This window comes from Blastomyces dermatitidis, assembly GCF_000003525.1.
Source record: "Blastomyces dermatitidis ER-3 genomic scaffold supercont1.2, whole genome shotgun sequence".
NCBI classification, from domain to species: Eukaryota; Fungi; Ascomycota; class Eurotiomycetes; order Onygenales; family Ajellomycetaceae; genus Blastomyces; species Blastomyces dermatitidis.
In genome coordinates, this window is record NW_025544775.1 from 5,315,368 (window position 1) to 5,326,515 (window position 11,148).

Genomic DNA, 11,148 nt, shown 5'->3' on the forward strand with positions numbered 1-11,148 from the left:
AAAATTTTTTTTTTTTTTTGCCCCCCCGGTGGTTGAGTTGTGGGGAGTTGGGTTCCCCCCCCCAAATTTGGAAATTGGGGAAGATTTTAAAATTGGAGAGGGGGGGGTTTTTAAAATAAAATTTTTTTGGAAATATCCGGCGACACCGAATTTTTTTACACCCCCTCTTTTTCTTTGTGAAAATTGCGAAAAACAAAAAATTTGTGATATTTTTCCCGGGGGGAAAAACCCTCCCCGATCCCCTCCTCCTTTTTTTTTTTTTTGCTATCTTATTAAGTATATGTCTCCACTAAAAGTCAGAGTACAGATAATTTTTTTTTTTTTTTTTTTTTTTTTTTGGCTTTGTCGATTGGTGCGATCGCGTGGAGTATTTAAATAACTAATATAACTAAAGGAAAACAAAACAACTCGCTAAATGCATGAGATATTTGCTCCAGAGCCATCAGAACACATTTATATTTATATTTATTTATCAAATTGTTTGATCCCGAAAATATCATCCCTGCTCACTTGCTCAAAATGAACCACCCATCATCCATCGGCTGAAGGCTGCTCTGAAAGCTATATAAAGCCATATATATATATATATATATTGGGGGGAACCGTTGACCATTTTTGGAAGAAGATCGGATCTCATACTACCTACCTACCTGTTTTCATATGCTGAGCTTGGAGGCTTGCGAGGTGAGTTTTGCTATCCATTAAATTCCAAAAAAATAAAAATAAATATATAAATAAATAAATAAATAAATAAATAAAAGGGTGTATCGTTTGGAACCAGGACCAACGGCCATTGGTTCGGATCAATCCTTGAGATTTATTGCTCGCCCTTTTTGAGTCGAGACAAATAAGCTTGAAAAGAAAAATTTCTCCCTTCATTTCTATTTCGATCTGTTCTTTCCACCGGGCTTGTCTGCTACAGTAATAGGCAACCCAGCCTACAGAGTAAACAAGAAGATATTTTGCCGACGGCTCTACCAGATTTACGAGGCACAATTTTAGCTCCATCATGGGACGTAAAACTACTTGTATCACCGCTTGTTTTCTAAACCACTGTGTAGGCAAAGAGACAATTGTCCAGCTCCATATCCGATAGTCTTTCCATCTGACCCTCCCTGATATCCATTAATCATTATTATTACATACACAGTAGTAGCTCTATAACCAGAGGCGAACTACCATAACGTCAAAAAGGGAGAGAGATAGATTACGCTGTAGGGAGTAACGTTAACTAGTTACTAACAACTGCGTAGATTACGCTGTAAGCTAACTAGCCCTAAGCCCTAGCCTTGCCCCAATCCGGCCAAGTCAAAACTTCCCCGCCCGCCAATTCATCATTGGAATCTTGTCAGTCTCAAGATAGATATTGAAGCTGCGAACTACTTTCATCCTGCGTACAACATTAACCAGACAATTATCCGCGGCCTCTGTTGTATGCTCTGTTTACGTTCCTTGTTCAGAATGGCCGAAGAAACCGCCGCAAAGAGGCTCAGGACCTCCCCTCCCACAATCGGCACTCACAAGTATCGTCCCAACATTCCCGAACTACATGCGCCAAAAACGCAGTTAAGTTCTATATAGTTTTAACTAACTTCAACCCATTTCTCCAGCGGCCACTTCCACGCCGATGAAGCCCTAGCCGTCTACCTCCTCCGCCTCCTACCAACCTACACCTCCTCCCCCCTCATCCGTACCCGCGACCCCTCCCTCCTAGCCACCTGCCACACCGTCGTCGACGTCGGCGGCGAATACGACCCCGCCCGCAACCGCTACGACCACCACCAGCGATCCTTCACAACTACTTTCCCGCAACATACCACAAAGCTCTCCTCCGCCGGCCTCATCTACCTCCACTTCGGCAAAGCCATCATAGCCCAACACACCGCCCTCCCCGTCGACCACCCCGACGTAGCCACCCTGTACGAAAAGCTATACACAGACTTCATCGAGGCGCTCGACGCGAACGACAACGGCATCTCCGTCTACGATAGCGCCGCCCTCGCCGCGGCCGGCGTGCAGAAACGCTTCCGCGACGGCGGCATCAATCTCGGCGCCCTCGTGGGCGATCTGAACCATCCAGACCCCACCGCGGCAGAGCCGCAGGACGAAGACGCCCTCTTCGAGAACGCGAGTAGGTTCATCGGCGGCGCGTTCCTGCGCAAACTGCGTGTTGCGAGTAGCTCATGGCTCCCTGCGCGCGCGACGGTGAGCGAGGCGTACAAGGCGCGCTTTGACACACATGCCTCTGGGCAGATACTGGTGTTGCCCACTGCGGGGGTTCCGTGGAAGGAGCATTTGTTTGCGCTGGAGGAGGCGGCGGCCGCGGCCGCGGCGGCAGAGGCTGGTGCGGATCTTTTGAGACAGGTGTATTACGTGCTGTACCCGGAGTCAACGGCGCCGGAGGCCAAGTGGCGCGTGCAGTGTGTACCGGTCACGGATGTGAGTTTTGAGTCCAGGAAGCCGTTGCCGGAGGCGTGGTGTGGGGTTAGGGATGAGGATCTGGATAGAGTGTTGGCGAGTGAGGAGGCGAGTGTGGTGGTACCTCCTGGTGCGGTATTTGTGCATGCGAATGGGTTTATTGGGGGGCATGCGACGAGGGAGGGCGCGTTTGCGATGGCGGTTAGGAGTTTGGGGTAAGATGTGAAGACTGGGGGATGTGTTTTGTTTTGCTTGTGTGGGAATCCATTTTGTGTTATTTATGCTTTGTGTTATGGAAAATATGAGTAGGGATAATAATATTAGGGTTATTGCGCTGCCGATGGGTACATAGTTGTGGTATTTCTCAAGACGTATTCTCGGAGTTAAGAAAGGAAAGGGGGATTCGGTTATGTTCAAACTGTATATATAACTCTCCAGTAATTCCTGCGCCAACAAGCCAAATCAAAATATCATAGACCCGTTATATTTCCATCCTCGGGCCATTAGCCCTTGTGTCATAACTAACCCCTGTCAGCACCCAAACTGGAGTCGCCCGCTGGCGATGCGCTTGATGCGGAAGCCGTACCACATCGACTTGTCTCCGTTAAATAACAACCGTAGCCATAACTAAGATGTAGCAAAAGGAGGGAACTAATACTGTCGGGTTTCCTCCCCCGCTAGCTAGGCGGGCCAAGGCCAACATTCCGTGGAAGAGCTCTTAAATAAATGGTTGAATGTTGAATGGCCCATGAGAACCCCCCCCCCCCCCCCCCGGGCGGGCTCTCTACAGGACTGGACTGAGGCATTCTGGCCTTCTATTTTCAGACCCGCCCCGACATAAGCACAGAGTCCATCCCTTCCTTGTGTCTGAAGGAATTCCTACGCTTCATCTCAGTTAATAGCTCTCCTTTTCCCAAATTAAGAGAAGAAAGGAAGGGACCGATCCAATTCATGAATCTGAGCCACAATTTCAATCCTTAATCTGCTGCATCCTTGCCGGCAACGTCCCAAAATCCTCAATACTATCCCCATCAACAGGGCGGCTTCCTTCCCGGCTATTATTTTTATTGTTGGTAACGGACGAGCCACCATCAACGGTATTCTGTTCGCCCAGGATCCTCTCTATCAATTTCACCTTCGCCACGGCTTTTTTCAACCGTTCGTCAAAATCCTCAACGGCATCTTCGGAGTTTTCCATGGAGAGCGCGAGCGGGTCGACGAGAGAGAGGAGGCTGGCGATATGTTTCTCTAGACGGGAGTTGCGGGGTAATGGGGGTAAGGCGGGCAAAGGAGTGGCGGGAGTATGGGTAGTGCCCAAATTGAGGATATCTACCTTATCGTTCTCGCGATTAGGACCCTGTGCTTTCGAGGGGGAGGAAGAAGATGATTTGGCAGAGGTATCTTGTGGAGATGTAGCGGTTGAAGTGGATGGTAGGTTCAGGAAGCCGTGGTCTCCTGGTAATCTTTTGGCCCAGACGATAGCTTTGCCGTATAGCCTGCCTATTTCCTGGAACTTCTCGAAGCCCTTCTCCACGGCGAATACACTGCCTTCGCTGTAGCCAGACCGGGCGCCGTCCGTGGCTCCCAGGTCGTAGCCCTCCTTGTAGAACCCCCCCTCCAGGTCCAGGAGGCTGTCAAGCAGGTCGTGATCCATTGTCCAAGTCGTATAAGAGGAAGCAATGGCAAGTGACAACAGCTGTATGTATATGCTATATATGTTACATATGCTGCTCAGAAACTGTAGGAATCGTAACGTTGCCGTGGTCACAAGAAGGGCGTCGTCGAAGATGCGGGTTGGAGTCACAGTTCAGTTGGTGAGGGGAAGAATCAAGTCAGCGCAGAAATGACTCAAACTCTTTGTCACAAATATTTTCTACCCCGCCAAAATCTTTCTTTCCAACCAACACAACCACCAGCAAATAACGCGCATCATGACGACGGAACAAAAGATCCTCCCCAAGAAGGGTGAGAGGAATATCCTCATCACAAGCGCTCTTCCCTACGTAAACAACGTTCCCCATCTGGGCAACATTGTCGGCTCTGTCCTCAGCGCAGATGTATTCGCAAGTTATGTGGCCCTCCCCTATATTAAAGCAAAAAAGGTAACTAATATCCCCACAGATACCAGAAGGCATGCGGCAGACCTACGCTATACGTCTGTGGTACCGATGAGTACGGCACAACAACAGAAACCAAGGCGCTGGAGGAAGGTGTGACACCCGAGGAACTCTGTGCAAAATACAACAAACTCCACCGGGAGGTCTACGAGTGGTTTGAGATTGGTTTTGATGTCTTTGGCCGCACACCGACGGCTCAACACACGGAAATTTCTCAGGAGATCTTCAAGAGGCTGTATGAGAATGGGTTCCTAACAGAAAAGACCGCCGAACACCCCTTCTGTGAGAAACATGACTCGTTCCTCGCGGACCGCTACGTCGAGGGCGAATGCCCACGCTGCGCGTATAACGACGCGAGGGGAGACCAATGCGATAAATGCGGGAACCTTTTGGATCCCTTTGAACTGAAAAATCCCCGCTGCAAGCTTGACGGAGCCACTCCTGTCCTCCGCAATACGAGGCACATCTACCTCATGCTTGATAAGCTGCAACCGGAGATCGAAGCATGGGTTCATCCTGCCATAGAAAAGGGAGACTGGCCTAAAAACAGCCGCGTGATTACTGAGTCATGGTTAAAAGAGGGCCTGAAGGATCGTTGTATCACCAGGGATGTGAAATGGGGCGTCCCGGTCCCCCTTGAAGGATATGAGAAGAAGGTCCTCTACGTCTGGTTCGAGGCATGTATCGGATACCCCTCCATCACTGCAAACTACACACCAGACTGGGAGCTCTGGTGGCGAGATCCGGACAATGTCCAACTGTACCAGTTTCTCGGCAAAGATAACGTGCCATTCCACAGCGTCATCTTCCCAGGCACCCAAATTGGAACCAGGGATAAATGGACCAAGCTCCACCACCTTAGCACAACCGAATACTTAAACTACGAGAACGGCAAGTTCAGCAAGTCCCGCGGCATCGGCGTCTTCGGTGACAACGCACAGGAAACAGGCGTTCCAGCAGACGTCTGGCGCTACTACCTGTTAAAGAACCGGCCAGAAACTGGCGATACACAGTTCGAATGGCGCTCTTTCGTCGATGCCAACAACAGCGAACTTCTCGCAAAGCTGGGAAACCTGGTCAACCGCATGGTCAAGCTGGTCGCAAGCCCGAAAGCCTACAACTCCATCGTCCCCGACTTCACCGTCACGGAACCCTTCAAACCCGCCCTGGAGGAAATCACCACCTTACTCCGCCAGTACATCACGGAGATGGAAAGCGTGCACCTACGCTCCGGCGTCGGGACAGCCATGAAGATCGTCGAAGCCGGCAACGGCCTGATCCAGTCCAACAAGCTCGATAACTCCCTGATAGCCAACGAGCCCGAGCGCGCGGCCGCCGTCGTCGGCATCGTCGTCAACCTCATCTACCTTATCTCCAGTATCTTCAGCCCGTACCTGCCAGCGACCTCGGCATCGATTCTCGAACAGCTCAACGTGCCCTTCACGAATATCCCATCGCTCGACGACCTGAAAGACGAAGGGTGGGAACCCGAGCTGATCAAACCGGGCCATAAGATTGGGAAGGCGAAGTATTTGTTTTCACAGATCGATCCGAAGAAGGCGGATGAGTGGCGTGAAATGTTCGGGGGGTCGCAGGCGGAGAGGTTGAAGAAGGAAGAGGAGGCTGCGAAGGCGTTGGCGAAGAAGGCGGCGACAAAGGCGAAGAAGAAGGAGAAGAAGAATAAGAATAAGGATAAGGAGCAGGGTGGTGGTGGTGGTGAGGCTGCTGCTGTTGAGAAGCTGGCAGATGGAGTTGCGCAGACTACTATTTCCAATTCTTGAGACTTTGAAATAAAACTAGATGTTTTGTTTTTTTCTACTCTACTTGTTTTAAAGGTAGTATGGGGTGTTTGTTAAATGTATTTGCGATTTTATGATCATTTCGGGTTTTTCCGCTCCCCAAGACTATCTGATCATGTCATTGTTCTTTCTATTGCGATATGTTTTACCTTGGCTGTTGCATGGCAATCGTTTTCTGCTTGATGTTTGTGTCTTCACCTGTGCTAGTTAGTTATATTTAAGCAAAGATCAGACTTTTCCATTATTTTACTCTTCCTCGTTCTCTCCTATTAAGAAGTTAACTGCCATTATGAGCAAGGTAAGGGAGCGCGGCAGTAGTATCGTTGAAGAGAAGATGACATAGTGCAAGAAGGTAACGTTACGTACTTACTCTGTAAATCAGCCAAAAGGAGGGCATTAGAAAATATAAAAGGGGAGGGGGAAATTTTTTTGTGTTGACTACAACGTGGAATGGTTCGGCCTCTTATTTACCTAGCCGGGGGTGGTGATCGAGCTCTTTTTTTCGCCCCAGTGTCCTGCAGTTTGAACAATGAATAAATAAATAATAGCCATCAAAAGAAAAGGGAGGTATCACGAAACAACTATCTATCTAGCTAAATGATGATGATTGGGAATTGAACAAAATTGAAGGGGTAAAATAAAATAAAAAGAGCCCGGCGTGAACAACATGATCCCAACCAAGAAAAAAAAAAAAAAAAAAAAAAAAAAAAAAAAGATCTCTCGATTTCCCTGTTGTTCCCCTGGTTCCTCTGACTTGCTCCGAGATAGCAATGACGCCCTTCCCTACTTCCCCCCCCTCCTTCTTTCGTTGACAACATATCTGTGTATGGGACAAATAACAAAACGAAGCTTATCGTCGCATCCCTCCCAAGTACCTTTGGCTAAGGGGAAGGTTTTGGGTGGGCAGGTGTAGAGTATATACGGGAGCCTCTTCTCGCAGGTGAAAAGAAAAATTCCTATCCCACCCTACGTTGCCGTACGGACGGAATGTTTGACCCGCGTCCCATGTGTTCGCCCTCACACACACACAAGATTTTGCATTTATCTACGTCGAGACTTGGGGGTGTGGTTGTGGGGAGGAGGGCAAAGGGGTAGAAAGGGGTAGAACAGCCTCCCCTCTCACTAAAAAGCTCTCGGCGCGGGGGACCGTTTTGAAAAATATATTTAAAATGTTTTTCATTTCTGTTTTATTCTTCGTAAATAAAATATATAAGAAAAAAAAAAAAGAAAAAGAAAAAGAAAAAGAAAAAGAAAAAAGAAGCCAAAAACTAACCATATCATCTCGTTCGCCTCGCGCCGGGACGTGGTCTAACCTCATCCGGAATGACAGGGTGCATCATGACCTTATTCGGTGTCTGCGGCGTATTATTCGTATACCCTTTACTCCAATCATAACTAACCGCATACGCAAAAATATTCCCCGTTTTATTAAACGCGGAGCTGGAAATAGTCCCGCCCACCGACGGATACCCCTTCAGCCGATGCTTGGCATCCTTATCCCAGAAGTGAAACGTCCCATCACTACCCGCCGTGCTAAACGTGCCGTGCACGGGGTGGAACGCAATCGAATTGACCGCATAGACATTACTAACGTCGCGCGTATTCGGCGGGGTCTCGCGGTGGCATTTGAAGCTGAAATTGGAGCTGGAGTCCTTATCCTCGACGTACTGGATGGCGCAGCGGCCCTCGATGGAGCCGGCGGCGAAGCCTGTGGCGTCCGAGAAGCAGCTGACGACGCGCGTCTGGTATTTCAGCGGCGACTGCATGGTTTTGTAGAACTTGGTGGGCTGGTCGAGGTTGACGATGTTGATGTAGCGGTCTGCAGTGCCGATGACGAGGAGCTTGTTTTTCACGTCCATGGTGTAGACGCGCTCCTGGCATTCGAGCGTGCCGATCGGTGTCGACTGGCGCAGGTCCCAGAATTTAACGGTCTTGTCCCATGAGCCTGTTATGAGGAGGGATTGGGCAGAGTTGCCTGGATTGGGTATCATAGCGCAACATCTGATCGGGGCGTCATGGGCGGCGACTTGAACGGGGGTTGTGGCATTTGCTTGTAGGTCCAGCATGCGGGCGGCTTTATCGACGCCAGCGCCAACGACTTTGGTACCATCCTGGGTGGTGTAAAATGGTTAGCATGGGTTCTATCTTTATGAATATATTTCATATTTCGAACTACGTACCGGAGCCCAGCAGCAGCTCAAGACGGGAGCTTCATGTTCAAAAATCGCCTTCCCTTCACTCTGACCCTGCTCGTTGATTTCGTATATGCGGACCTTCTTGTCCCATGACGCTACGGCGAGATGATCGCTCACTGATGAAAACGCAAGATGTGAGACGCTATCTTCGGGGGGAGAGGTGAGGGCGACATCTTTCGAGAGGTCGCCGGCGGTGTTGGCCGTCGCGGTGCTGGTGGTTGTGGAGCCGAAAAGAGCCATGGCGAGGAGACTTCTAGCGATTCCAACGCCAGGACTATTGCATCTGTTGAAATTATATTTAAGCAGACTGAAAATTAAAGTAACTAGCAACTTTCTCAGCGGGTATCAAGAACGGGGCCTTCGTTGAAGAAGAGTGCTGGGGTTTGGCGCTGTCTAGTTAGCAATTTATTACTTATTTGCTGCTTTTGCTGCAGGCGAGGTCGAAGCTTGGTGATATTGGCTGCAAACAAGACAAACACTGCGCCTGGCTTCTGCCTGCAAAACTCTCCAGGGCAGAACCCGGCTTCAATTCTTTCTCCGGCACCAACCAACAACCCCGAGCCCTGAACGAGGGATGATTTGTGAGGAGTTGTAGACAGTGTGGAAAACCAATAGCTAAGATGGCTCTAATAATAGCTAAGGATATATATACTAGGAGTAACTAATAATAGTAACAGTAGTAAGTAGCAGTAACAACTAACTAGGAACACTCCAACGACAAATACAATAAGTGTTAATAATATTAAAATTTACATCCGTCAATAGACACGGTCTATGAGTCATCCGGAAACTCCTTTGGTTGAACTAGCAGAAAGTCTTCGGTTGCGCTCTCCAATCTGCAAGCGTTCTATATAGACACCGGACAAACTTGAAAGAAGAGAGTTAAAAATATTCGATTTCTTCTCTAGAGACAATCCCGCTTGTTCAATCTCGAGATCCGGGTACTTCCAAGGGAATCATGCTTTGGCATGTGAGCCCCTGGCGTAAAAGACTTATCCAGCACTGCGAAGACTCTTTAGAAACTCTCAGCAAGCAAGGCAGGATGGCTTGGAAACGCCGATGTACGGAATCGCTTGAGCACCTAATCGGCTTCCGCGGACTAGATGAAGCGCTAGCAAGCACTCACAGTGTATAGCACATGTAATATTCTGCTTCCCATCAAAGCGTTTCCGAAGCGTGAACCCCGGGCTCTCCACCTCCGAAAGGTCGTCTAGTAGCGAGGCTTCTCCATTGCTCGCTAATATGTGCGGGAAATCTCATGCGTGGTGAGAATCAGGAAGGGAAATGTTTCTAGGAGTATTTTTCAATGTCAAAATACGAATTTCAGCCCCGTTTCAAATTACCCCTGTATAGTTGCGGTGAGTAGGCGTATTTCAATAACGTATCGATTGAATTCGAAGTGGATTGCCATTTTCTTCAAGAATTTCTCCAGAGGGAAACCTGACAGATGCAGTTAGTACTTGAATGACAACAATAGGAAAGAATAGGATCCAGAAAGAGTTTACGGAGCATGAAGGAGGGTAATGATCGGAAAATTTCAGGAGTCCAAGCTTTGATCTTCTTAAGTAATTCGTCCACCACTGCGCCAATATGGGTCATTCCATCCACGAAAGGTTCAATTTCTGCCTCGGGTAACTGGTGCGGATGTATCTGGAATAAGCGTACCATCCAGCGAATAATGAAGTAGATATCTTCTTATGATCTGTAGTTCTCTGTGTTGCGAGCTGCTAGGCAACGTCCCAACGAAATCCACAAAGGCTTGTCCTCTTGTCGTTGCACCCCACGGCTTCTGAAGATGTTGTTTAGGGAGGGCGAACAGACAGATTTTGGCCCGGAAGGTAGCGACCATGGTTTGAAGATGAATGGGAAATCTGTTCTCGTCCATACATGGCGATGATTCTCTCTCAAGCTCACCTTCGGAAACGCTTGTATTGCTGGCTTGAATATTGTCATCCACATCCTCCGCTACACCTTTCCGGAGGTCTGAAAAGTGGCTGCCAAGGCTCTGCAAGTCTGCAACAAGATCCCGAGCATATTCAAGAGTGCTGTTTGGAATCACTTCGTTTGAAGCAATAACGAAAGTGTATATACCACCGACCGTCTGCTGCTGTAGTCCCACCTCAATGACTTCCCCACACGATTTAGAGACCAGTACGTTTGAGATGGCGCCGAGGATATGGAGTAGTCAAAAGTAAACTCAGATTGACGCGGCTGTTCGTTCGGTATCTCTACCTTAGTGAGCAGAGCAACCACTGTTTCGATATCCATCACTTGAAAGCATCAAGTTATGAGCAGTCATTTGGTATCGAGGTGCAGAGAACTCAGAAAGATAAGCGCTGATGGAAATCCGATGCTTCTAACATCTAGGATTGGCGCCAAACCGCATCAGGCTGACTTACGCTAGACCGCATCCGAACACACTAGACCCGAGGCGGCGGCGGCTCAACCTTAATCTGACCTTGAAACCGGCCATACAATCTTTAGTCTCGCACTATATACTCCGTACATCTAGTTGTCAAAGAAGAAGAAGAAGAAGAAGAAGACACTAATGTTACATGTTACTTAATTTCTTCATATCTTGATTCTTGGGAAGCTGTTTCTTCAGATCACTTTCTCACA

General features: G+C 48.6%; 5 protein-coding genes across 5 annotated transcripts; 2 read left to right on the plus strand and 3 right to left on the minus strand.

The window, feature by feature from the left end:
• Positions 1–1,179: 1,179 nt before the first annotated feature.
• Positions 1,180–4,274, minus strand: BDCG_01963 (uncharacterized protein). Its single transcript, XM_045417513.1, has one exon. It carries the CDS (start codon positions 4,070–4,072, stop codon positions 3,389–3,391), a length of 684 nt encoding a protein of 227 aa, XP_045274301.1. The 5' UTR covers positions 4,073–4,274; the 3' UTR covers positions 1,180–3,388.
• BDCG_01962 (MYG1 protein) lies at positions 1,284–3,127 on the plus strand. Its single transcript, XM_045417512.1, has 2 exons — positions 1,284–1,523; positions 1,611–3,127. The coding sequence occupies exons 1-2, from the start codon at positions 1,435–1,437 to the stop codon at positions 2,635–2,637; spliced, it is 1,116 nt and encodes a 371-aa protein (XP_045274300.1). The 5' UTR covers positions 1,284–1,434; the 3' UTR covers positions 2,638–3,127.
• Positions 4,275–4,349: 75 nt separating the features above from the next.
• On the plus strand, positions 4,350–6,316 carry BDCG_01964 (methionyl-tRNA synthetase; the record flags this gene model as incomplete). Its single annotated transcript, XM_045417514.1, has 2 exons — positions 4,350–4,520; positions 4,547–6,316. 2 exons carry the CDS (start codon positions 4,350–4,352, stop codon positions 6,314–6,316), a joined length of 1,941 nt encoding a protein of 646 aa, XP_045274302.1.
• A 1,217-nt stretch (positions 6,317–7,533) lies between these two features.
• Positions 7,534–8,932, minus strand: BDCG_01965 (nuclear pore complex protein SonA). Its single transcript, XM_045417515.1, has 2 exons — positions 8,515–8,932; positions 7,534–8,445 (listed from the first exon to the last, which is right to left on the minus strand). The coding sequence occupies exons 1-2, from the start codon at positions 8,767–8,769 to the stop codon at positions 7,612–7,614; spliced, it is 1,089 nt and encodes a 362-aa protein (XP_045274303.1). The 5' UTR covers positions 8,770–8,932; the 3' UTR covers positions 7,534–7,611.
• A 586-nt stretch (positions 8,933–9,518) lies between these two features.
• BDCG_01966 (uncharacterized protein) lies at positions 9,519–10,797 on the minus strand (the record flags this gene model as incomplete). The annotated part of the gene is made up of 4 exons (XM_045417516.1): positions 9,519–9,542; positions 9,656–9,766; positions 10,195–10,574; positions 10,628–10,797. Coding segments are annotated over 4 exons (663 nt in total). The 3' UTR covers positions 9,519–9,540.
• Positions 10,798–11,148: the final 351 nt, after the last annotated feature.